The sequence below is a fragment of the Pteropus medius genome, unplaced genomic scaffold (genome assembly GCF_902729225.1).
Source record: "Pteropus medius unplaced genomic scaffold, Ma_sr-lr_union100, whole genome shotgun sequence".
In the NCBI taxonomy this organism is placed as follows: domain Eukaryota; kingdom Metazoa; phylum Chordata; class Mammalia; order Chiroptera; family Pteropodidae; genus Pteropus; species Pteropus medius.
The window spans coordinates 2,176,637-2,202,867 of NW_024347791.1; the positions used below are offsets into that span (position 1 = coordinate 2,176,637).

General features: G+C 38.0%; 1 protein-coding gene across 21 annotated transcripts in view; it reads left to right on the top strand.

Moving 5' to 3' along the window:
• Window positions 1-26,231, top strand: part of RBFOX2 (RNA binding fox-1 homolog 2) — a 237,587-nt gene that overhangs the window by 143,519 nt on the left and 67,837 nt on the right. Inside the window, exon 1 of one of the 21 annotated variants that reach the window (XM_039877809.1) lies at window positions 15,276-15,525. The exons of 16 other annotated variants lie outside the window; for them this stretch is intronic. In XM_039877809.1, the coding sequence (XP_039733743.1) occupies window positions 15,499-15,525 (27 nt within the window). In that variant the 5' untranslated portion in view covers window positions 15,276-15,498. Of the gene's footprint in view, window positions 1-15,275; window positions 15,526-26,231 lie in introns of those variants that run through there. 4 more of the 21 variants (XM_039877808.1, XM_039877810.1, XM_039877807.1 and 1 more) reach the window with 4 other exon arrangements.

A 26,231-nucleotide genomic window follows, 5' to 3' on the forward strand; every position in this document is an offset into this window, starting at 1 on the left:
ACTTTCCTGTCTGGCAGTTGGCAAGCTGATTGGTCTGGGGGGCTTCAGCTGAAATCGCTTATGTCTATTTCACTTGGTTTCTCATCCTTCATGTTCATGGGCTATATCCTTCATGGTTCTTCACACAGTCTCAGGGTTCCGGAGAGTAGCAAGAGAGGGTAAGCCCCAGTGAACAAGTACCTTCCTGTCAGGCCTCTGCTTACACCACATTTGCTGATGTGTCAGTAGCCAGTGTAAGTTACCAGGCCAAGACCACATTCAAAGGGTGGAGGAAAGGTTCCACCTCTTGATGGAGAGGCTGTGAAGTATTGTGACCACCTTTGAAATCTACCACAGAGATATTATGAGTGAGTTGAGAAAAAAGTTTCTGTGGAGGGTAGAAGGCTCTATTATAAGAGATGATGTATGTGGAACCATGTGTAGACATGGTTTCCTAACCATCTTTACCCTTACTCTTTATGTACTACCTATCTTTCTGGATTTAAAGCAAATATCTGTTGTCCTATTATTTATGTATACGTTTACTTCCTCGTAGTACTGATTTAGAATGAAAGAATAATGACATTTTTTAACAAAAATGTCAAATTCTGGCCTCAGAGTTTGCATGCCATCTCTCTCGCTTTAAAAAGAATAATGCATTTTAGCCATCGCATGACTTAGCCATATTTCCTTTTCTATCATATGTCATGCAAAGAAGTCTTTCCATACTTACCTGTGATTTGCTGTTCTCTGGTGTGTGTAATTTAAAGCATTTGCACTGGTCTAGAAAATTCAACAATTCTCATAGTACCTTAGAACCAGTAGAACTCTCATGTGCATATTTTTTGAAGTAATCAGGAAGAGCTTCGTGGCACAGATAGCATTTAAGGTAGGCCTTTTGAAAATGGTAAGAGAACAATATGATCAAAGGCACTGAGGCAAAAACAAAAACAAAAACAAAAACAAAACCAGGATAAAAATTCACATTGATAGAGGCAATAGTGGGTAGTTGAATATATCTATAATTATTTTTGTATGTTATTGCCACTTGGAAGACAAATTTATATGTAGGCATCATGTCTATTGTTCATTCAGATCATGAACTTACCAGTTGCGCTGCCATTCTTTTACTGATATTACTAAAACAGCTCGCTCTCTCAGAATTTCTCTTGATCTCCTATTTGCTGAATTCAGTCATCTTTTCTAAATTCTCATTGCTTTTAACCTTTCTGTATTTATACTTGACATTATTATATACTCATATCTGGTATCTACTTATGAAATACTTTCCCTAGTGTAAGGAAGTAGTATTGAAGAAAAGTAACAGATGTCCTCTGTGTCCTGGCTTTTGTTATAATATAAGATCCTACTTAATCTTTTTTCCTTTGTCGCTATTTCTGCCTTCTAGAAGTGAATATTCCTTAAGGGTCTATTTTCAGCCCTTTTCCTTCCCTTTCCTTTTCCTTCCCCTCTTCCCCTTCCCCTCCTCCCTCCTCCCTCTTCCTCCTTCTCCTCTCCTCTTCTTCCTCCTCCTCCTCCTCCCTCCTTCCTTTTGAAGCACATGGTCGATGTTCAGTAAATATTGTGGAGTGGTAAGTGTGGGAAAAAATCTCAGCCACATTATGGCCTTGGCTGTTCCTCCCATACTCCTGTTGGATCTTCATTTCTAACCCTGACTTCTCTCTTCTGGGGTGCCACCTCCATCTCTGAGGCCTTATTAGACATTTCCTGTTGGTTATCCTGCTACAACTTCAAACCATTCCCTGCCTTCAGGTTGTTCCCCTTTCCATTCTTCCCCGCGGCCACCAGAATCATTTTCACAAAATGTTGTTTTTGTAGCACTTTCCCTCTCAAACAAGCTTGAAGGATACCCAGCTTGGTGTCCTAGGCCCTCTGCGATGACTCCACCCCACTTACCCTGCTTCTCTTGCCGTTGCCGCTTCTCTCCCACAGCCAGGTAGTCGGGTCATGCTGAGCACGTCCTGCATATTCTAACTGCGCATTTTGCCTGCATATGTATCACTCTTTCCTTCATTCCCTCCATCCTCATCTGTCTCAAGCATGATCTCTTTTTGAACTTCCGTGTTATCTCAGCACACAACAATCTTTGGAACCTTCTAAAGATGATTGCTGCTAAAGCCAATTTTATACCTAGAGCAGAAGTCTTTGCAATCTTTGCTAAAGCATTGTACCCCGAAGCCTACCTAGTATCTTTGAACACTCTTGGTAGGATTGTGGCAGAGGCAGAAAAGGAAAGGGAGAGAAGACAAGAATGCGAGAGTAGAAAAGAGAATTATCTCATGTATGTTCTGGTTATCCAGTCCTTGGTAAGTCTTGCAATCCCTAGAGCGGTCGGTGATGCAGATTGCACTGTAGTGTTATGGTCCATGCCCTCTGGCACAGGATCCACGTGGCAAATTGTTTCATCCTTAACAACACTTACATTTCATAAATCTCAAGGTAGTTTCTAGATGTCTCACTCTTAAATATCACTAGGTCTGTTTCTTCCTGATATCATTACATGCTATTTAACAGTCATGTTCTAGGTGTGTCAAGTGTTGATACTTATTGTCTGCGTGTCTCTGCTAATGAGATATGTAGCAATATATGGAAAAGGCCATTTTCTAAATTCATGTTTCTAATTGATCAGTTCACAAAAAAACTTTAACATTATAAAAGCACTTCTATTGTAAAGTATGTAGTTTTTCAAATGGTTTAAATTGGCATTGTCAGCAAATAACTCTGAGCTTATTATGGGGAATCAGTCTTTTTATTTCTGGAATTTTTGACTGAATATGATAGTATTTAAAATTTAAAGGAAATACCCAGTCTGTTCTGAGGTAGGGAATCACTTAGCAGTAATTTCTGAGATGAAAATGTTACAGAAACAGGTGTGTAAAAAGGCAAGAAGTACAGGGAGTTATAATTCAAATATTGAATTATTTTGCCATTTTTCTGAATGGCTAATGATTTAAACTAGACCTGGGCATGGTTTGGGCAGAATCTATGTAAGACATTAAGATTGCTTATAGTTTGTATTCTCAGTCTTAAATAAGAGTTTATAGTTAGCTACCATGTTAAGTAAAGCAAAGATGATAATATAAATTAGAGATTGAGAGAATATTACTAGTTTTTACAGTACTCGTACTCAAAGTAAAATTCATTTTGATTACCTTAAACTTATTTAAGTTTGATTCCCAAAAAGAAATTATTGGAGCAATAAGTGCTAATTTAAATGTATTAGAACAAATGAGAAGTTTAGTTCTAACATAATAAATGAAAACCAACGACCTCTCTACCATCCCACCCCCTAGGGGTGTTGGTTTTGTCTTATGTCTATGATATATGTGTATGTGTATAAATATAACATATACTATAAATAATACATAAATACTATATATGATACATAATACATATATACTATATATATGGTGTGTGTCCACCAATAAATTATATGGGTGTATACATAAATATAAATATACAATTCATAATATGTAAGATACATGAAGCTTATAAATTATATATATAACTTATTAATTGACATATAGGTATGTGCATTTACAAATATGGAATTATACTCTACACATTATTGAACAGTACATTTTTTTCCCCTTAACATATCAGTCATATATATTCACCTTGTAGGTATAGATCTATCCTCAAGAAGAATTTAAAGCTCCAGAAATTGACTAGGCCCTTATATGGAGACTACTTTCAGGTTTCAGTTGTATCAGTTGTTAACTCATGAAGTTGAAGCTTGTCAGCCGTAGTTCATAGTCACAGCCATCTGTATGAGAAGTTGCTTACAATGTTTAATTTTGTGCCGTAGCATCATTTTGCCTTTCGCTTTTACCTGTGTACTTACCTTTTCAACTATAAACTGTAAAGCCCTTGACAACAGGACTAAGTGCATTTCTCCAGTACTTAGCACAATACCTTGTGTGTAATAGATGTTTAGTAAATGGTTTTTTTAAAATTATACTGCAGCAATTTATTATTGTCCCTCATGGGTAATACACACAGACTCAGTACCAGCAGTCTGGAAATAATCTGGTACATTGCAGTGCTTCTCTAATCTCTTAGAACTGACTGAAAGTAAATGTTTAACCAAGAGAACTGTCTTATCCGTACTAAGGCCATTTCAACTCCTAAAAAACAATTTCTTCAGAACAATCCTAAAATAAATTGCAATGACCATAAAAGGAGAGAAATTACTCTGGTGGGGGGCACGGTAATACATACACTCTCACAAATGCCTCGCAGTTGTATTTAATCCTCACATTTTATTTTTACTAAACCATGTTACAATATTACTAGTTCTTCAAGATTAGGGAGCTCATAGCCCCTGAAACTAATTTAGAATTATTTATCATTTTGAACTTTTGAATGTTTGCTCCAGCTAGGGGATTTCTTAAGAATGATAGTTATAAATGGCATGTCTCTTACTGAGCATTTATTTTCACTTTTTGCTCACTCCGTGCATTATTTTCTAAGAATTACTTGGCAGTTCTCTGGTTTTAGATGGGCCTTTTAGGCGTTGAAAGCCAGCTCTTTAACCTGCGTGCTTTGTCAAACTGACTGAACACCTGTCCATGTTTGTTAGTGCTTTTAATATCTGTTATAGAAATAAGTGCACACATTTGTGTTTGTATAGAATGGTGGGGTGGGTACAGCAGCTTCCTAAAATGGAAAAAGCAACTGGCTTTTCTGAAAAGACCTTCCCACCCCCACCTTTTTGCAGGCAGCCGGAGTTAATCCTTACATGTTTGATTGGAACAGCTGAGAGAGTATCTTGCATATCTGAAGGTCTCCAGTGGACTCATGTTGCTCAGCGTTGGGGCCACCTTCCTCTTTTCTAGTGCTGATCCTGCCAGCTGTCCTAGCCTCTGTTAAAGCAGAGTGCAGGGGGTGTTAAATGATACACAAACATACAGTGTCATGAAAGGGATCCCTTTACTGCGTGTAGCAGCATGACTTCTTTTTTCTCCCATTCCTTCCCATAGCAGAAGGGTTTTATACTGTTAATCCTAACACCTGTCTCTGCCGGAGACACTGAGAAGGGTGTGTGCGTGTGTACGTGCGTGTGTGTGCGCGTGTGCGTGCGTGTGTGTGTGTGTGTGTGTGTGTGCGCGCGCACGGCCCTGCCCAAGAAGGAATAGAGAAATAAAACCAGTCCCATCTGCCTTTCCATGTCTTGGATTGGGAGTGTTCCGTCTGACGCACTTAAAGCCTGGAACATATATATCATTTTGGATTCTGGATACCTTGTGCTTCCTACCGTTTTTTGTGTGCCACTTTAAGGAGCCCGTGTTCCCTTCCCTCGCTGTCTGTCGTTCTCTGCCTATTGAATTTCTGGTGGAGTTGTCAGTAAAACTAACAGTAACAGCAAATGTCTAGTGTAGTTTTCAGGCTATAACTCAGTTGGAGCTTTTTGCTTTTTCCTGAACATTTATTTCTTCTGTGTAGTGTTGAATCTTATTGGGGTGGCAGCCTGGGCTGAACCAAGCTCCGACTTCATCATCTGAGCCAGCATACCTATCTACGTAGACTGGAAGGCAGCTAAGGATTTTTTGGTGCTACCTAGTTCCTTTGGACAGGACAGCCAGTTCAAACAAGGCAAAAGCTTAGACACTTTTTGTACTGTCTTTATCTGAAGATTTTTTCCCCCTTTGCTATGTATGGTGTATATTGTATGGATTATCAGTATCCTGTTGTCCAGGTAAGCTCAGGGTTATAACTTGTTTTCTAGATACTATTTGATTGATGTGAAGGTTTTATGGTGGGATGAAATGCTTATAAGCTTTCTGTCTTTTGGCTTGGTACCATTCAGGGTGTAGATTTCCCAAATTTTTTGCTAATTTGCTGTAACAGGAGGTTTGAGTTTTATGTAGAATCGAGGGTTGGGCAGGGGTGGTGACTTTCAACTCTAGAAGTTATGAAACTTCAGAGACATTCTCTCTGTGTAACCCCATGGAGTGTGCGCCAGGCACGTGTGTTTTAAACAACGTGGGCTTGGCATTATAAATAACAAAGCCACCACATTATAGTAAACTTTAGGCTTTGTTTTGAGTAGATGAGAAGCACAGACGGCAGTATCCAAGGGGCATTGCTGTATTTTTCAGAAAGGTAATAATATATAGTAGAGGACACTTTCCACACTCCACAGCATTGTGAAGTTTTGTGATGGGATTAGTGGCATCTTAGTTATTAACTTGTTGAAATCTAGAATCAGAAAATTTCAGGCCTTTGTCAAGCATACTCCTGAATATCTGTCTTTAAATTAGTAGCAGTATAGTGAATGAAATTAAGAATCCTGGATTCTGATCCAAGCTATAGTGTTTAACGGCCTCCATGTTCAGGCTCAAATAGCTTTGTTTTCTTTGACTTCAGTTTCCTTGTATATAAAATGAAGGTGTTGGACCAGATGATCTTTCATTTGTTATGGGGTTCTTTGAAATATTAATTATGCTGAAAGCCTAGAATAGGTAAATAAAAACAGCTAATACTATTAATTCTGAATTACAGATACTACTTGGTTTCTCAGTTTTAGTTATTTTTTGTTTTCATGGCATTTAATTATTTTTTTCTTTGGCCGTTTCTCTAATAATTAGCTCCTAAGTTTTAGGTTGGACAGAAATGCATAGGGTTAAAGGAAGTGACTAACCAATACAACTTATTAGGTATTTTGGGCCTAAAGGCTAAACCAAGCTATTTTTAATTGGCCCTGCTGGGGAAGTTCTCCAGAGTAAACAGCTCTCATTCAAGTCTTAAGCTATCAGTCAGTATTGAAGTCATATGGGAAGGGATGTGGTTATGTTTCTTGGACTAGATTCTAACCCATTGGTCTGTATGTTTTATATTGACCGTTTAATGGTTTCCATTTTTTTTTGAGCTCTTCAAATTGAGAATATAATATATTTACCATAATGAGGTTTTGATATATTTTGGGGTCTCATTTATCTATGAACTGTATCTCTACTGGCATAAAACAATAGATCAGTCTATGTGACAGCTTAGGGCTGGAAGTGTCATGAGACTAGATTAGAAGCAAAACTTCTTACAAGTAAATATTGATGTGTTTTTGAAGAGAAACATTTGTGAACAGTAAATTTCTTGAGACCCAACTAGCCAAGTGAGGGATTTGTAATAACTGTAATATAAGTAAAATTGTCCGAGGAACAAAACTGAAGAAGTAAATGTTACCAAAGAAGATGGAACTATCGGAGATAAATGAAAAATAATAAGTATAATATATAAATGACTTTTTGGGGTAGAAAATCGGCTATGCTCCCAAAATAAAAGTTGTGGGGTGGATTAAAGAGTCCCTGGTTAGAAATTATGGCATGTTGGATAAAGTCTTTTGCAGTCAGTTTTTATTCATTTATGACAAAATGAATTTTCCACCCCTAATCTTTCTGGTCATTAAGAGTTAGTACTGGTAAATGTAGTGTCCTGTACTGAAACAACGCTTTCCTGGCTTTGCTCCATTTGGTAGGTCTACTCTATCTGAAATTAAGGTAGCTTAGAAATGCAGGTAATGGGATGTTAAAATTTAAGAGTGTGCTCTGCATTCCACCACGTCAGGAAAATTAATGGGACTGAAAAAACATTTTTAAGTTGAAGGATCCAAAACTATTTTACAATCTTATTTATTAGTTCTGTTAAGGTATATTTATAAATGGGTGCATGTATAAATGGCTAATGGATGGTTATTTGCTACCCAAACTCTTATCTCAACTATGGTTATAAAATATTTTTAGCTTTTGATATGTTCTTAAACTTAGTTAAGTCAACGCCCCTCGGTACATTATATTTGTGGTTCTGTACCACTGCATTTATACAATCGGAAATTATTGAGGTGATTGAATAGTATTTCTTTTTTAATTAAAGATTTTGCATCTATTTTTAAAATGAAGTACAGTTGACCTTTGAACAATGCAAGTCTACTTACGTGAGAATTTTTTTCAGTAAATAGAGTCGGCCCTTTGTATCTGTAGGTTTTGCATCCATGGATTCAACCAACCCCTGGTGGAAAATTGTGTTTTCGCATTCCCGACTGTGGATTCCCATCCACAGATGGAAAAAAATACTGTTTTCTATCCACAGTTGTTTGAATCCTTGGAAGCAAAGGGCCTGCTGTAGAGTCAAAAGTTAAACCCCAATATGGAGGGTGGGGGTGAAAATGGTCCGTACCCCTAACCCCTGTGTTGTTCTAGGGTCAACTGTATTTCTAGAATTGCTAGTGTTGAGATAATGAAACAATATGTTATTTCCTGAACATAAGGCAATAAAATATTTTAGGTGCTTGACCTTTTATTGTTCTCATTGTTAATAAAATCATGCCTGTCTTAAGAGTATGTAATTGAAATTGTTTATTATTTATATTTTTTTGCAGACTTAAATCTGGGTCAAATCAGTTTAAAATACAGGCAGAGTAAGTAGATGGGGGTTGCTAGATATGATTTAAAAGACAGTACGTATAGTCTCCCTGCCCAGAAAAAAATCTGTTTGTGAAATTGGTCCTGAAATTATTCTTTTATATTAATCATTTACGGCCTCTGACTGAATGGTTAAAATATAACTTGTTAAGATGGCTACTGTTAAAAACAAACAAAAAAAACAACAGAAAATAAGAGTTAGCAAGGATATAGAGAAAGTTGGAACCCTTTTGCACCGTTGATGGGAATGTAAAATTGTATAGCTGCTGTGGAAAACAGTATAGTGGGTCCTCAAAAAATTAAAAATAGAATTACCATATGACCTAGCAGTTCTACTCCTGGGTATATACCTAAAAGAATTGAAAACAGGATCCTGAAGACATATTTTCATGCCCATGTTCATAGCAGCACCATTCACAATAGCCAAAAGGTAGATGAATCAACTCAAGTGTTCATCAGTGGGTAAATGGATAACCAAAATATGGTATATACATACAATGGAATATTACTCAGCCTTAAAAAAAAAAAAAAAAAGGAAATTCTGAATAGGCTGCAACGTGGAAGAACCTTGAGGATATTATCCTAAGTGACATAAGCAAGCCACAAAAAGATATCCCATATGATTTCACTTGTATGTGGTACCTAGAGTAGTCAAGATCATAGAGACAGAAAGTAGAATGGTGGTTCCCAAGGAGTCTGGGGACAAGGAGAACGGGGAGTTACTGCTTACTGGGTATAAAGTTTCAGTTTTAAAAAACGGATAAGAATTCTGGAAATGGATGGCCGTGATGGTAGCACATTATGAATATACATAATAACCACTGAACTGTATACTTCGAAATAGCTAAGATAGTAAACTTTATGTCATGTATATTTTTCCACAATAGAAAAAACTGGGTGGAGGAAGAGGGAGAATGAAACTTGTTGCAAGTTAAGGGATAATCTATTATCAGTTTTTCCTGAGGCAGTTTTACTGAACTTGTCACCCACTGAACACATTGACTGATAATCATTTCGAGGTAAATGGGGCAGTTGGGAGTGTAGCTAAGCGTCCTGATTTGAGAGTTTAGGACAGCACGGTACAGCTTAAGGATGTTAGTCATCTGGAAGATGGGAGCTGGAAAGTTACCTGTCTAAAAGATACATTTGCCTCGCCAATGCCCGGGTCTGCAGAGTGCCCTAGAGTGGATTGGCCCACAGGCTCTCTACTTCTTTGTGGCAAGATGACCTTGATATAGAGGGAGATATGTATTCTTTAATTTCTCATTTTGATAGTGCTTTTTGCGTAACTACTGTGTGCCAGACACAGATTTAGGGTTGGAGAAGACAGCAGAATCTTCACAATTTAATAATTAATAGAGACACAGCATTATTTTAGCATTGGAGAATAAGCACACTTCAGTTTCCACAGATTAGTCAGGTATTTTCTTGATAATCTAGTTATTGATAAATTTGTTTACATCCCACCCCTTTCTAATATTTGTCTAAAAACCTTTTTCTTAATATCTCACAGAATACAGAGACTCTATACGTAATTTCAGTTGTGTATATGACTCTTAATTGTCTAGAGTTTGGGATATTTTAAAGATATAAGAATATATTACGCAAGTTTAGATAATAATTTATGAAGTGATGCTTTCTAATTTCTCTGGCCTCACCTGTGTTATTTGTGGTCTTGTTCTACAGGTTTGAATTTGAGGAATAAGAAATAAATATGAAGATAATTCGGGTTTTATAAGCATATAAAGTCTAAACAGTTGATTTCAAATTCTGCTCTCACTTTATTTTCTGAAATGGGTTCTATATAAGTGAACCCTGCCTAAACTGGAGAAAAGAGTCTAGGAAATAAAAGAGTTAGCAATAATTTGGCTTCATTTATATTAAAGGGAATTTGGGGGCAAAGGATAATTAAAGTGGTATTGTGTTAGAGACGCTTCTGAGAAGGTATTTAATATCTATTAGGTGTAAAATGTTATTTACACTTAGTTGGGGTTATTGTGTGGGGGCGTGCTGTGAAGAGCTTTTGTACTAACAAGTTTTTATTATTGCAGGAAATGCCATCCCTTTAATGTTGCTTTTCACTTGGATGTCAGAGGTAGCCTGGGAAAGTATGAGTAAAACCTACCTTTTAGTGAGGGACTCTGGGATCTGCTTTTATAGCATGGCTGCTGTGCGGGTGGAAGGTAGGGAAGTTGAGTCACATCTGTGTAAAACTGTGAAGAGCGAGAACGCCTAAAGTTAAAGATTTTTAATCTGTGAGTAATGTCTAGAATCTGAACTCTTAGAATAAAGTTGAAAATAAGGCCTTCCTTCCACTCTCTCTTTTTGTACATCTTCCTTAAAGCTTCAAATTTCTAAGATACTGAAGTAAATTGATAATTTTGAAGCTATTTCCAAATACTCTTTGGGAAGGAAAGAATTGCTTTTATAATATTTTGATAACCACATAGAGACTCATTCGTAGGTACCCATATATGGGTAAATAAATGGCTAGTGATAGAAATCAAGGCATTATTGTTTGATTTTAACAAACATTTATTCATCTACTATATATTCAGACAGTGAATTTGAAGCTGGGGATGTGGTATGAAACACACAGTCCCCTCAGATTGCTCAGTCTAGTCGTAGTTACACAGAAACAGTAACCCAACAATTATGAACCGTGAGTTGGGCGCTAAAGCACGGGGTTAAGGGGTACCTATCCCAGATGTGGGAGCAGGCAGGTTGAGGAAAAGCTTTCTGAAGCAGGGGATTCCTGAAGCGAGCCTTGAAGGATGCACTAGCCAGATAGAAGGCCATATTCAAGGAAGTAAGAACATAAAACAGAAAAAAAACAAACTTGATGTCCTTGAGGAGCTTAGCTGCATGTTGTTCAGTGTCTAGGGGCAGAGAAGAGTGGGGGTGGGGGGGCGGGGGGCGGCGCAGAGCAGTGTCTGACTGGAAAGCCAAAGCCAGATTTCGTGTTAGGGCCTAAGAGTTAGGACTTTTCCCTCTTTTAGTTGCAGATTTTTATTGGAGCAGTGGCATGATGAGATCTGCATTTGGAAAGATCGCTTTGGCAGTAGTGAGAGGCTTGAATGAAGGCAGAGAGACAGTTTCCTCGTCTCTGAAAAGGAGATTGAAATATCTCGTCATGGGGTAAAATGAGCTCATATATAAGTAGTTGTCTGATAGGAAGCCACCACAGAGTAAATTCTCAAGAAATGGTAGTTATTTTACCGGTCATGAAATTTAACCGTTCACCAAGAAAACAAACATGGTAGAATGCGTACTAGAATCCAAGCTAGAAGGACTTTTACCTCCTTTGTCCATTACTGGTTTTCTTCAGCAACTAGAACAGTGCCTGGCATATAGTAGGCCCTCATACATTTGTTAAAGGAATTAGTGATTCGGTTTTGAGAATTTAATTTAGTTTTGGACTTTAAAATTAGAGAAATATGTAGAATATCTAAATGGAGTTGACCATTATTTGGCAGTTGGATTTTTTTTGATCTGTAATCCAGGAGAGATAACTGGATTAGACATAGAGATGTGGGGATCACCAAGGTAAATGGGTAGTGATCGGGGCGATGGGATGAGTTATATCACCTAGAGCAAGCATGTTCTCAGCAGTGTTGCTCTGTTTTGAGGTTTGTACCCTTTTGAGAAGCTGCTGAATCTTGTGAATCCTCCCTGCATAGAAAAGCACAGAAGAAAACAAATTTCCACTGGGGTGTCTGTGTGAGGAGCTCTGCACCTGGGGTTAAGAATCTGTGGCATGCAGTAAAGAGAGGTCTGAGTGTGGCACATCAGACATTTACAGGGCGGGCTGAGGAAGAAAAGTGAGATGGGGAAGCGAGTGAAGGTAGAAAGAGGAAAATCAGGAAAGATTGGGGTCTTTTGAAGCTGAGAATGAGCATTTCCTAAAGAGAGAGTGCCACATGCCACGTATAAGTTAAAGAAGATATAAAACGTGCACTGAATTTGGCCATCGGAGGTCTTTGGTGACTTCAGCAAGATAACTTTCCATTGAGTGTGGGGGAAAGGAAGCTGGAGTTCTGGGGATTGCATGAAACATGAGGAAGCAATGAAGAAATTGAGACAACTAGGAGAAGTTCCTTCATTTGTTTATTTAACAAATATTTATTGAGTACCTACCATACACTAGGCACTGAGCTGGAAGCCGGAGATTGATCCATGAAGGTGGATGTGGTCTCCTCCCTTAGCTGACGTTCTTACTGTGTGTATTTGCCTCCCCCCGCCCCGATAATGCCCTGAGATGAGTTTCTCCTTGGCGCACGGCTGGGCACATTAAGCCACCAGGGGACTCCAGTTGTTTTGCTGGGTCAGATCCAGGCTGTTAAGTCCAGGCTCTTCTCTCTCTCTTGGGCACCAGGGAGCAAATTGTCCTCTATAATACCAGCCCTTAAAGTCAGGGACACACTTCAAAATAGCCTTGAGTTTGTCCAGTGCTCACTATGATTCTCTTATTCACTGAGTTCATAGAAATCATTTTAATATTTATTTTTACTTTAGCCCATACTGACTCTTGTGGTAATGACTTTCATAAGCTTATTATTTGCAGTATAAAATATTGGTCCTAAATGTAGAAAAGAGGCATGAATACCAGGCCTCAGGAAACCTTTCTCCTAATCCTGGTCCTAGACTTTCTGCTCATAGGGATCTCTCATTTACCTTTTTATTTAAAAAAGTAATAATAAAATCTTTTCTTGGGGGCCTGTCGTCTTTTTATACATATGGAGGCCGTCATCACACACAAGCTTCAAGAGAGCTGAGGCTTGGTTTTCGTAAGGGTAGTGTGTGGAGGGCAGAGAGTGAGGGAGTCTGGCATCCTGGTGCTCCAGGGTTTTTTGTCCCTTTTACTGTAATGGACCAGTGGATTCAAAGAGTGGTATACAGTGATTCTCAGGTTTATTTCTTATATTAGAACTGAAAATGTAAATAATTATCATAAATATGATTTAGATTTTTCCCCAACGTACACTGGGTTGCCCCTGCTTCTAGTGAAACTCACCTGCCTCTTTTCTGCTTACTCACTTTGTCTTTTAAAACATTTGACTGGATTTTACCTCCTTCTAATTGGATTTTCATTTGCAAATTCAAAGAATACAATACGTTCTATCTTCCAGATCAGTTCTAAAAATGTTAAATAAAAACAAGCCTAGTACTGATCTGTTCCTTTTTTCATAATATTTTTTTCCTAATGTTTAAAGATCCTATTCCTTGGTACATATTTCTTTACACATTATGGATTATAGCGAAGGTATATAGATATCTGTAAAATGCCCAGAATAGTGCCTGACATTTGAGGTATTCAGTAAATATCTGTGATTGTGTCAGTTTCTCCAGGTTCTCTAGATTGTTTGGTAGTTCCTGTATTCTTTTCAGAATTGTTGAAATGATTATTAATTTGGGTGGAGCATGGTGATATTATATTGGTAATGCACTATCCAACATTATTATATACTAGATTTTTTAAAGCCTGGTTATACATTTTGCCAAACAATTCTTATGGATTCAGCAAAAAACTGTATTCTCATTATGATTTGTGATTTTTAAATTTGATTTCTTTACGCGTCTATTTTAAAAACAGGAAGCTTAATTTTGGAATTAATCTCTTCCCTTTGTGGTAATCTGTGAGAGATTACAATGTAATAAATATAGCATAACTAAAATACATAAAATCATTTAGGATCTTATTAGAGTACTAAAAAATTAGTATTTTATGAGAAATGATAATCATAAACTCATCAAACTCACATACTATTTTATTATATTTAATAATATAAAGTAAGGAGATTATAAAATTTATATTCAGAAGTGAAGACTTGTCTAAGATCACTTACTTATAAAGGACCCAGTCAGGACCTAGACCAGGACTTCCTGGACCGAATCACATCTTTGACCCTTTTTTCATTATGTCCTTTTAGTAAGAGAACTTCATAGAAACTCATATTCAATAAACATTCTCCCAAACATTCTATATCTGTAGCACACTCTAGTAGCTATTATTTATAGATATCCAGTGTATATATAAGAAGAAAGGGTTTATGTTTTTCGGTGGAGGCTAAAATACGGAAGGCTGATGAACACAAAGAGTGAATTCTCAGTTAACCAGAATTTTTAATGAGGCCGGAAGCCTTAAGCAAATCTGTATCCCCCTTAGTTTACACCTTAAGTTTCTTAAGCAGTCATTTTTGTAGATGCCTTTTTCAGAATCCCCACATATTTTACAGTAGAAAAAATAAGCACTTTAATTACCTTCCTCCTCTCCTTTAGCCCTTCGCAGTCATTAGACTGCTTTAGGACAAGCAGGTTCTTGCATATTCCCATTCCTTGAAAACCTTTCCAGTCAATGGTCTTTCAACAGCTTTTCACATTGTTCATTAAATCCACTACATCTATAAACTGTACATCAGTGGAAATGTTTTGTTAAAATTTTTGTTTCATTTCTTATTTATTATCAGATAGTCATGGTTGGAATATTTTAAATCTGTATTAACTGTGGTAAACTTCTACGAATGCTTCCAGTGCTGTATAATTAATACCACCATTGCGAATATTCACTCTTTAAAATATGCCTGCACATGGCGCCTGCCCCTCCCTCTTTCTCCCCCTCCTTCCCCCCTTTACTCACACACACACACACACACACACATACACACACACAAACACACACGTGCGCGTGCAAAGCACACCAAACTGCCATTCTCCGGTAGGCCTGTTTCTGGAGTTGGGAGATGTCAGCCTGCGGGGAGGGGGTGGGGGAGGAGGAAGAGGTGGGGCTCTACTCTGATTAATTACCTTAGGCATTCAGGGGTGGGGCTTCCTTCAGCCATCTGCCTGAGATATGGGAGGGAGCTGGAGAAAGAAGGAGGGGGAGAGACTGCCAGAGAGGAAGAGAAAAGAAAGGAAGAAACACTAGAAAGAAAAGGGAAGGAGGACGGAATAAAGGGAGATCAATTACCCACCTTTAAATAGCTGGATTGGGGGGGGGGAGGGGGGTGGTGAGAACGCTGGGGAAGGTGTGCCCCAGCACGACTGCCCTGAAGTGTTCATCATCATCTGTTCCGTTTGGTTTATGGAGAAAAAGAAAATGGTAACTCAGGTAAGATTTGTGTTTTCCTCGGTGTTTTCCTTTTCCCCGTTTGTGTGATCTAAATAAAGATACGGGGGTGGGGCACAGTAAGCAGAGTTTCAGTTATTATCATCTTCTTCGAAAAGGCCAAATTTATTGTTATCAGCTGAAAAGTCTATGTTTTGAGAGAGATGTATCCGTATCCTTCCCCCCAACCCCCGCCCCCCAGCTCCATAGCAGATTCCTGTTTCCTGTACTTTGCAGCTGTAGCTCAGGAAAGACCCTGTGGGGATTTGTCTACCTCTTTGTCTTGGTTCTGAGAAGAGGGAGGGAGAGAGAGACTGCAGAGGTAGGAAGAGATTCTTGTAGACTGCCAAAAAGAGGGGAGAGGGATTGACTTCCTTTTAAGAATTGCAGAAGAATTTGCTACGGGGAAATCTGATTCCCGATTCACTTCGGTTTCTCAGAATTGGCTATGGAATTGCAGTTTTGCTGCCTTCGTTCTAAATGGCTTATTAAAAATGAAGACTGGGAGAATATGTTTCATTTTCATGGCTTTGTTACTGGCAAAGAATGTTCTCAGGAGGAACCATAGGAGCATTCAGGTGCAGCAGAGGCAGGTAGAGCCCTCCCTGACAGATCCGAATGTATAAATGACAATCCCAGGGGCATTAAAAGGCATTTGAAGGAGAGGGAGTGGGAAATGGAAGATCTCTTCCTCCCTGTCTCTCGCTCTGGCTGTCTCTGGTTATGCCAGGCAGTATCTCATCCACATTTTAGCAAGTCATTCCTCACAAATCAAAAGGTGAATCCTGTTCCGTGGTTTCCCCTGACGGTGCTATTTTTCTCGTTGGCACCCTTCTCTGTGTGCGTTTTTACCCTTTTTGCTTTATATATAGGGTGAGAGGGAATGTGAGGCTGTGATTTATCAATGAGAGATCATTTGCGTTGTAGAACACTCATGTCCTTTAGTCTCAGACTTAGGATCGTTTTCACTCCAGGCTTGTATGCTCTGTAGGGAAATTTCATCACTGGACAGTGCTTTCCTTTTAAGGAGGTTGCCCGTTTTTTTGTATTCTCTCTTCGCTTTGCCTCTCCGAGTCACCACCGGAGGGCGAGAGAGTCGGCTAGCCATCCGGACAGAGGCACTGGTTTAGGAGCTGGAACCCTGTTCCGTTAAATGTTATATAATGCCCCGCAGTGCTGTTTGGAAGGAGGGAAAGTGTTAGGGAGATTTTCCCAGCATGACCTAGAGGAAAGGGAACTTTCAAAGAATCTGTCTTTCCAAAGTAACTCTTCACCAGACCTGAGTTTGGACATTATCAAGAAACCCCTCCCTCTTCTGGAAAGCTGAGAAACCTTTGAAATATTTTTTCTGCCACTAATTATCCCTTCATTGTCAGCCTGATTAACTCTTCTGAAATATTGCTTTACTTTTAAAAATTTCCATAAGAGAGGAGACCTATTTCTGTATTCTCTTTGTTGCTCTGGAGATGATACTTCTTAACCTTGGAGCCCTCATTCAATTTTCATTAACTGGCTATATTGGAGGGTATCAGCTCTCTTCTTTCTCAGCTATTACTGAAGGCTTTTCAACTACTTCACTTTTCATTATATGTATTTTTAAATCAGTGAAAGATTTATTTAAACTAGGACTTTTTATAATCACAGGTTTTTGTGGCCTCTTGGAACATGTCCCCTTAGTTTCCAGAGGAGCTGGTTAAGCATGTGTAAGCACAAGTTAGAATTCATATGCATATGTGCCCACTTAATGTTGTGGTCTTAATTGGTATTTAAGGAAACTATAATTTTAGGAATGAAAACGGAAGAGAAATAGAAATGAGAAGAAGAGATTTCTTGAGGCAGTCTAATAGGTAAATTAAAATCATTATGATTTTCTCAGGATGTACTGAATGCTGAAGGAAACAAGTCACTTGCTTTTGCCCGTGTAGAAGGTATAGAATATTGAATTTGTGAATTTTCAGTATTCCAGCATATTTGTTTTGGTATATACACTTCCTATGATAATGTGTACCATACATAGTAAAACCAGATGGGCCAAATCTTTACTTGTCCTGTAAAGGTTTTTGGGGGGTGGCTTTATGTTTTTTATTTTGGGGGGTATTTTTTTTGCTCTTTGTTTTTTGTTTGTTGAGCCAGATATCTATAATCCCAATATACATTAATGATCTGTCACATAAGCTTTCTGAATATAAAATGTCTACACTGCTTAAGGCTTGATTATCAAAGTTAAATGATTTATTATTGTATTTAGTGTCTTGACTAGTATATTAAGGAAGATATTTAGATAAGTTTTTACCATTTGTCACCTAGGCTTTTGGCATCTTGGATCTTAACATTTCTGTATCCTTTAGTTTCCATCACTGACTTGGTGGAAGAAGGGTGAAGGGCTTTGAGTGGATGACATTTTTATCATTAGAGCTATATCATTAGTTGCCGAGTGTGTGTGCTTTATTATATATGCTCTAGTTTTATAAGGCCTGTTTTGGGTTTAATTAGCAAATTGCTCTGTGATTTACAGTAAGTAATTAGTGCTTTGCCTTTAGAGAAAGGAAAAAAAAGGGGCAACTGGTAATTTAATCACAGAATTCTAATATGGTAGATAGACCCGCTCATGCGATCTTATTTTTTAATAGCTTTACGTTTATCTCTTGTTCATGTATGTGTTATAGAAGTAGTTCACTGAGAGACTCTCTTATTTCTGAACATGCGAATCAAGTTATTGTATCTTCTCACATCTATGAAAATAACAACGTGGAATAAAAGGATGGGAAAGAGGAAAAATCATTCTCATAATATGTGTAAAATTAGAAAAACAAAATTGTAAACGACTCCAACTCCAATTAATTTTTTCAATGTTTTACCAAACTCAAAGTCAGTCATACTATTTGATGTCCAAAGGGAAAGTATACTAGGCAGAGAGGAAAAGATTTTGCAGTATGGATGTGAAGGAAAATTTTCGTACTCTTACTATAGTGTAAGACTGCCAGTTTCTGTGGAACACAAAGCCCTCCCTTTCTTGGACAGCTCAGTGCTTTGCTGGCATTTTCTTCAAAATCTGTTTTCCATCAGGACCAAGAGGAGGGAAGGTGTTAAGAATAAGGGAGGTTGGAAAGGGGGTTGCTGTTCCTTTAAATAGTGCAGTAAGCCCATGTGGCAGCGGGCTGCTCTGGAGTGTATTCTTTTGTAATGAATCACCAGTTCCATTGTCTGCTATCTCCCCTCTTTGTAGCTGGAAGGCTGAAGTCTTTCACCTGAGCTGCTGCCAGTTTGCTCTTCTGTTCCAGGGTGATTGGGAGAAGAGGGAAGGGTATTTTATGTCTTAATTAAAGACAGATAAGAGAGCAGGTCTGTTTTGCTTTGTTTCATTTTTTTCTATCCTTTCTGATTTTGTTTTCGTTTTTGAAGTGAGTTGGAGTAGGGAATCTATTCTCTGGTTCTGCTAAGCATATCCCATTTTCTGTGAATTTTGAAAGTCCTAAGAGATGATTTGGTCTCCATTTTGTGGCATTGCTTTAAAGCGATCCCATTCGGTTGCCTGCCAGTTCCACCCAAAGCTCATCCCACCCTTCATCCACAGAGCTTCAGCCCACACTGTTTGTTTTGGCACACTTTCCACTTTCTATGGGCTGCGCAGGACTCTGGGAAGTTGGGGGTTAGGAGGAGATTGTGGGTTGGTTGGAGACTAACTTCTGTTCCTTCACAATGAACCAAAAAAAGCCTCACTTTTTCCAGAGCTTCAGTTTCTTTCTGAATTCTTCTACACTGCTCCATATCTTCAGTTATAACCATTTCCTTGCCAAGACCAGGACTGGTTCTTAAAAAATATCGCTATTCTAAAAATTACTTAGCTTTCCTGAAAAGAAGATACCCAGGATTCCATAAATGTGATTAAATCTGAGCAATTTTGACTCACTAAACGGTTTTTTCTGCCCATTTGCCCTTCTCCACCCCAAGCACACACCCTTTTTTGCCCCTTCCCTTTATTTTTTCATGAATCTTTCTCCTCAGTTTTGCAGTGGAGACTACGTAAGCTTAGAGTTTGACCACCTGCCGTGGAGGTTTGTGTTGCTCCAGAGCACATCTCCATGTTGGAAGGTGAATGCCACTCCTCGTCCCTCTCAGTGACAGGGCAGAGCTGAAAGGCCTGGTTTTGTGCCTCCAGTTTTCTGTTCTTCCCTGAAATTTTTCAGACTCATATCTATATAGATTGCCATGTGGAAACAGTCTCATCTCTCTTTTGACTTCTGGTTCACGGAGTGTTCACATTTTAACTTCTTCTCATGTAATTCCTTACCTTGGGTTATTTCTTGGACATCTCCATGTCATATTCAGACAGATCTTCACTCGGAGCCAGTCACAGTGATGACACAGCCACCTGTGCAGCCTGCCGCCTCCTTTTGCTGTACTGTTCCCCTCTGGAATCTGATTTTGTTGGTGTCCCCAGCATTCCCTTCTGGAGTCAATGCCTTGCTCTTTTTTTTTTTTTTTAACATTCCAAAACTACCGTCAAGTTGTTCTTAAACATTTCTTCACAGCCCTTCATTTGTGAAATCTAACAAACAAATGGAATGCTCCCCTGCAGTGACTGCTTGCTTTGCTGTTTTGAATGTAGCAATTCGTGATCGGGCTCCATGCTCAACTTCTTTTAAGCAGCCAGAAATACTGCAGTCTGCCATGCTTAACTGTTCCTCTCTTACTATTAGAATGATTAAATATAGGAAACCTTGGCATCAAATAATTCATTAGAGGTCATTGCCAGAGTAAATGGTTTTAAAAGCAGGTCTGACTTTGTCACTCCTTCCAGGTTCCCTTCAGGCTCTGAATACGGCCCCATGTGATCAGGGACCCTGGCTGTCTCTTCAGCCTGTCTTCCTGCTGCCCTTCTCTGCCCATATTTTGATCCAGTGACACTGGCCTGTTTGCTATTCCCTTAATATACTTGCATCCTCCTCCTCAGGGCCTTTCCTTCTGTTTTTTTCTGACCTCAAAATGTTCTTCCCTCACATACCCATATGGCTTCTCAAGGGAGAGCTCTCCTTTGACCTTCCTATCTCAACTTGAACTCTCCAGTCTATTCACTTACCACTGATTTTAGTGCTTATCATTACTCGTTATATGTTATCTGTGCCTCTTCCCCCAAAAGAATAAAAGATTTATGAGATGAGGGACCTTCGTCATCAGTCTGTTACATTCCTGGTGTCTAGAACTGTGCCTGGGATGTAGTCATAATAACAGCTAACTAGCTAATACTTGTATATGGTTGTCAGGTACTCTTTACCTACATTAACTCACTGAAGCCTCTCAACAACTCTACAATTATCCCCATAATCAAAAAAGAGGAAACCGAGGCATATAATGGTTAGGTAACTTGCCCAAGTTTATATAGCTACTAAGAGATGTGGGGATTCACATCCACGGACTGGCTTGGGAATTCATACTCTTAAGCACTGTACTCTAACGCCTCTCACAGGTATTACATAGTCAGTAAATATTTGATGAATGTGCGAATACATTCATTTAGTTGAGACTCTGATTTACTTCTGGAATTCCCATCTCTGACTTATTCAGGGCTTGGATGGGCTACTTGTAATAACACTATTGAATAAAACGAATTCAGTATTGTGATATTATAATAATAGGTAACATTACAGAGTACATATTATGCATTAGGTACTATTGTCAATTCCTAAGGCGTTATGTCATTTATTCCTTTCAGCAGCCTTATAAGTGCTATTAGTGTCCATATTGTGGAAATTAGGGAACAGGACTACAGAGAGGTCAGGTGGCTTGCCCAAGGTGATAATGTCAGGATTTAAACCTAAGGAGTTTAGCTCCAGATTCCCTGTTGTTAACTACCAAGAATAATGACCGTTGTTGAAATAACTTTTTATTTTTGCATACTTCTTTGCACCAATTTTACATACAAATCACATTTACATACATAACAATTATACTTGTATCGTATATCACTTGTCAATTACTTTTGAGGTTGGTGGTATTTTTCATGTTTTTTTCCCCATACATTAGATTTTGAGATTTGAGAGGTCAAATAATCTGGTGTCTCTGGATACAGACAGAGATAGGTTTCAAACTTGAAATCTATTTAATTCTAAATTTGCACACTCTTCCATTATACAACCAGCCTCATAAAATAAATAGTTATGTTTTGGGGTGTTAAAAAGTAGAAAAGTTTTCCAGATGGCGAGCTAAAATGTGTTTTCATTATTGTTTTCTCACTCTTCCTAGTTGTATCATCCAAAGTCACATGGAGAAGTTTAATCTCTCTTCTTCATAAAAACCAAATACTTGAAGATAATGGCTAAGTGTTTCCTTTAATCTTCCGTTCTCTCTCGGTTCATCTTATCTACTTCCTTTAATTATTCCTCATAGATCTGAAAACATATGGCTTGCAGAGTCTTTACTGTCCTAGACTAATTGCATCCATTCATAGGAATGATTTATCATTTATATCTAATTTCTTAGTAAATATCAGTTGTATTATCGAGTATCATATCTTTATTATAAGTAGTTTTTTTTTTTTACATGTTTGACTTCGCTCACTTTTCAAAGCTTATTTATCATGTATTGTCAACAATTTATAACTTTAAAAATAAGGGGATATTACCCTTAACTCTTAGGTTGAATATTGCTTTTCTGTTTCACTGTAAAGCATGCCGTCAGCTGATTGGCAACAGTCTACCTGTCTTCCAACCCCTGGGTCTTGCCCAGGTCCTTCAAAGGTTGCTGACACTGAAATTTTTATTTTTAAACTTATTTTTTAGAACTACTTTTTCGAAGATGCCGGTTGGATCAACCAATGACATATTGTCATTTGATCACTACTCTTGATATCTTGAAATTGTATCAGAAGAGTGTTGGAAAGCCAAAATTAAGAATTAGTCTTTAAAATCAGTAGCAACAATACAATATGACCATTGAGAATAGAAGTAAAACACGGCAAAAAAAATTAATGAAACCATTAAAAGTACTGTTTTAATATTTATTATAAATCTAATACCATAGAAATATTGTTATATTAGCTTACTTTGGTTTATTTGTTCTTTTTATCATGCCTCTTGAATTTTTTCAAAGGCAATCATTTTCAGAATATTAGAATAACATTTCTTTTTTAATTAATGGCTCAGGAAATAGGTATAGCTAGACTACTATTAACAAAAGGAAATACAGTTTTTACAATTGCAATTTGAAGTCATAACTGGAGATATTTAATTCATTCAGAATTACAGGGTAAAGTTCTACAACCAGAATTTAATATTTCGTATATAAAGGAATACTTAAGCAGAAAATATGGTAATGTTAATCAATAATTATATGAAATTATAAGAGTTCTTTTATATCCACAAATATAACTATTCTTTTATCTAATATTATGAGATCCCTTGTAAGAAGTTTTGAAGAGGCAAACTGAGACTTAGGTAAAGGGGATTTTGAAAGACTTGCAACCTTAGAGAAGATAACTACAAAATTTTCAGTTAATGGCTGCATGGTAAATATTTTTGGCTTCACGGGCCACGATGTCACAGCTGTTCATCCCTGCTGTTGGCATGAAAGAAGTCAGATGATGGGGGCGGCTATGTTCCAGTAAAACTTTATTTATGGACACTGAAATTTGAATTTCATGTAATTTCCAGGTACCACAAAATATTCTTCTTTTGAATCTTTTTCAACTCTTTAAATTGTAAAAACCAATTTTAGCTTTCAGGTGTATAAAAAAGCAGGTGGTGGGCCAGCTCTGGATCAGAGCCAGACTGCCAAGCTCTGACTTGGAGGGATTTAGGTCCTCCCTGCTTTCTTAGCATAGGGAAGGTTTTCCCGTATAGCTTGATGATAGGACACAATCTTGACAGTTCAACTGGATCCCCGTGCGACCTTGGATCAGCGTGAAACCCCTGACCTCTCTCATTTTCTCCCACAGAAAACAGGAAGATTCTTCCCCTTCTCTCACTTCCTTTCTCCTTCCACCCCACTCCGCAATCTGGACTATTTGCAGTTCCTTAAATATTCCATATTTTATACCTTCCTGCTTTTCATATTTTTGTATATATTATTTTTCGTAGATTACTATTTGGGGCCAGAATAGCTCTTTTCCCCACATGAATAATTTCTTGCCTCTTAAAGGTGCAGCTTAAATGCATGTTAATATATAGAATGGGTCCGCTTTTGAAATGCAAAACAGAGTTAAATTGAGTAATTACACACCCCAGTGCTTATTACTTAAATCAGTTAATACTTAAAATACAAAGTCCTTTTAAAAATGGACGTTTTATTTGGCTAGAAGAAAGGATTTTGGAGTAAATAGCTATTTGGGGAACATACAAATCTCTTATAGATGTTCCAGTGGAAGGCTGTGTATGTCCAGAAGATAGCATGCAGGTAAGTGGCATGGGAGCTCTAGCCTCTTGTGGAGTCAGGAAAGAGAGAAGAGCATGACCCCCTACAAATGTGGAAAAGTGACAATGAAATTTTAGGGTTCGGCAAATCGTAGTAAGTATACCAAACGTGGTATAACTAGTACAGCCACCTTCCTCTCTCCTTTTCCTTCCAGTCAAGATGACCAAGAGTTAGAGTCTCTGCACACGACTTTTGAAAAGTTGTCAACACACTTATATATTACACCATAATCATTCCATGTCATTTTCAATGCTCACCGTTCATTGTTTTTTCAGTCTTTTTTTCCTCTCTGTATTTCCTTTTGGATAGTTTCTCTTTCAGTGTTATCAAGTGTGCCGATCTTTTCTTCTGCAATGTCTAATCTGCCATTAATCCAATCCAATGTGGTTTTTTAAAAATCTCAGATAAAGTTTTCATCTCTAGAATTTCGATATGAATCTTTATTCTAGCTCCCATGTGTCAGTTTTTCTTTTACATACGATTTTTCTTGAACACATGTAATACAGGTGTTTTAATGTCCTTGAAATTAATTGTTTTTTTTTACCTTTATGGATTGTATTTTCCTGCTTCTTTGCGTACCCTACGATTTTTGACTGGATGCCAGACATTGTGAATTTTACCTTGTAGGATGTCATATATAGATATATTTTCTTGAGCTGATTTTCGCAGAAATAGTTTGATCCTTCCAGATCTCATTTTTCAGTTTTGTTAGATACCCCAGGGCTCTTTTTAGTCTCAGGTTAATTTTTCCCCACTATTGAGACCAGACTTGTTAGTACCCTAACTGATGCCCAGGTTATCAGATTTTCCACTCTCGTTGTTGGAAATAGGCTCTGTTCCTGGCACTGGGTGAGCTCTTGACATTATTCCCTCCAGCTCTGTCAGTTGGTCCTTTCTCCAGCCTCAGGTAGTTCTTCACGGACATGCGGTGACCATTCCATAACTGAAGGGGAATCGTCTGTAGATCTTCCGAGTTCTCTGTCAGTGCAGCTGTCTCTTCTGCAGTTCTCTTCCCTGTGAACTGCAGTCGTCTTGGCTTCTCTAGACTCCTCAGCTCATGGAGACCACCAGGCTCTGCCTGCTTCCCTCTCTCTATGTCACTGCCTGGAAACTTTCTCCACTCAGTCAGCTGGGGCAGTTATAAAGCTCATCCTAGGTGTTTTGTGTCTCAGAGATCACTGTCCTTTGTCTGCTGTACAGTGTCTTGAGTACTGTTTCATGTATTTTGTTCTGACTTTTAGTGTTCGAAATGGCAAGATAAATATGATTACTCCATCTTGATTGGAAACAAAAGTGAGACCACTTATTTGTAAATGAAAATTAAATGATATATCATTTAATATAGGCCTACTTTATGAATGAAAAATCAGTCGATCAGTAATTTCAAGGAGGAGAATGTATAAGATGCATAAATAATTAAAATACAAGGTGGAATATGATAAATTCCATGAATATGGTGTCAATAAAGTACCATTAGAAGTTCAAATGAGGAAAGAATTCGTTTGGGAAGTTTGGCTGAGGTTTCGGCATGTATTACTTTGTGTGTGAGTTATGCAAGACATTATTTGAATCTAGAACCAAATTCTTGAGTACTGAATGAGATTCGGTGGTAGAATAGTTTACGAGAGTGTTTAGAACTAATCAGATCAAAGGTAAAAATAGTTCTTTAGCAAAAACATGTGGACAAGTTCACAGGAAAAATAGGATTTCCACGGTTTGGGTTCGGGTTCTTGTTGGTTGTTTAGGATTTCCATGTCTTTGTAGTTCAGCATAATTTGTGATCTGTTGTGGAAAAGGAGAAAGATCTTTTTCTCCTATGAATTACCTGTCATTGCAATTCTAGGGAATAAGGAAGGAGAAAAATCAAAGTACTGTTTGTTCACATAAACACTGTAGAAGGTAGGGGCACTTTGGACTGTGAAAATGATGATCATTGAAAAAATATTAAAGAATGTGGATGCTACTGTTTAGAGATTTCTTAACTTCAGTTAAGTGGTTGCCTGACTTTCATTTCCTAGCATAGCAACTGGGACCAAAAGTTCATCCACTATGTGCTTTAATCTTTTCTCTCTTGAGGAACCAGGAGACATTTTTGAGAAACTGGGAATGTATTGTTTGGCTTAATTGCACTTTAGCCTATGTTTTACATAAAGCCTTTAGTAAGAAGAATATGATCCCCCCCGCACCCCCTGTGTTTGTATTAATATGACTTTATATAAAAAAGAACATGAACTTTAAGGGTATAACTTAGCAGATAGGTCTTATATTGTGGAATACACACACACATTTGCACTTTTTCC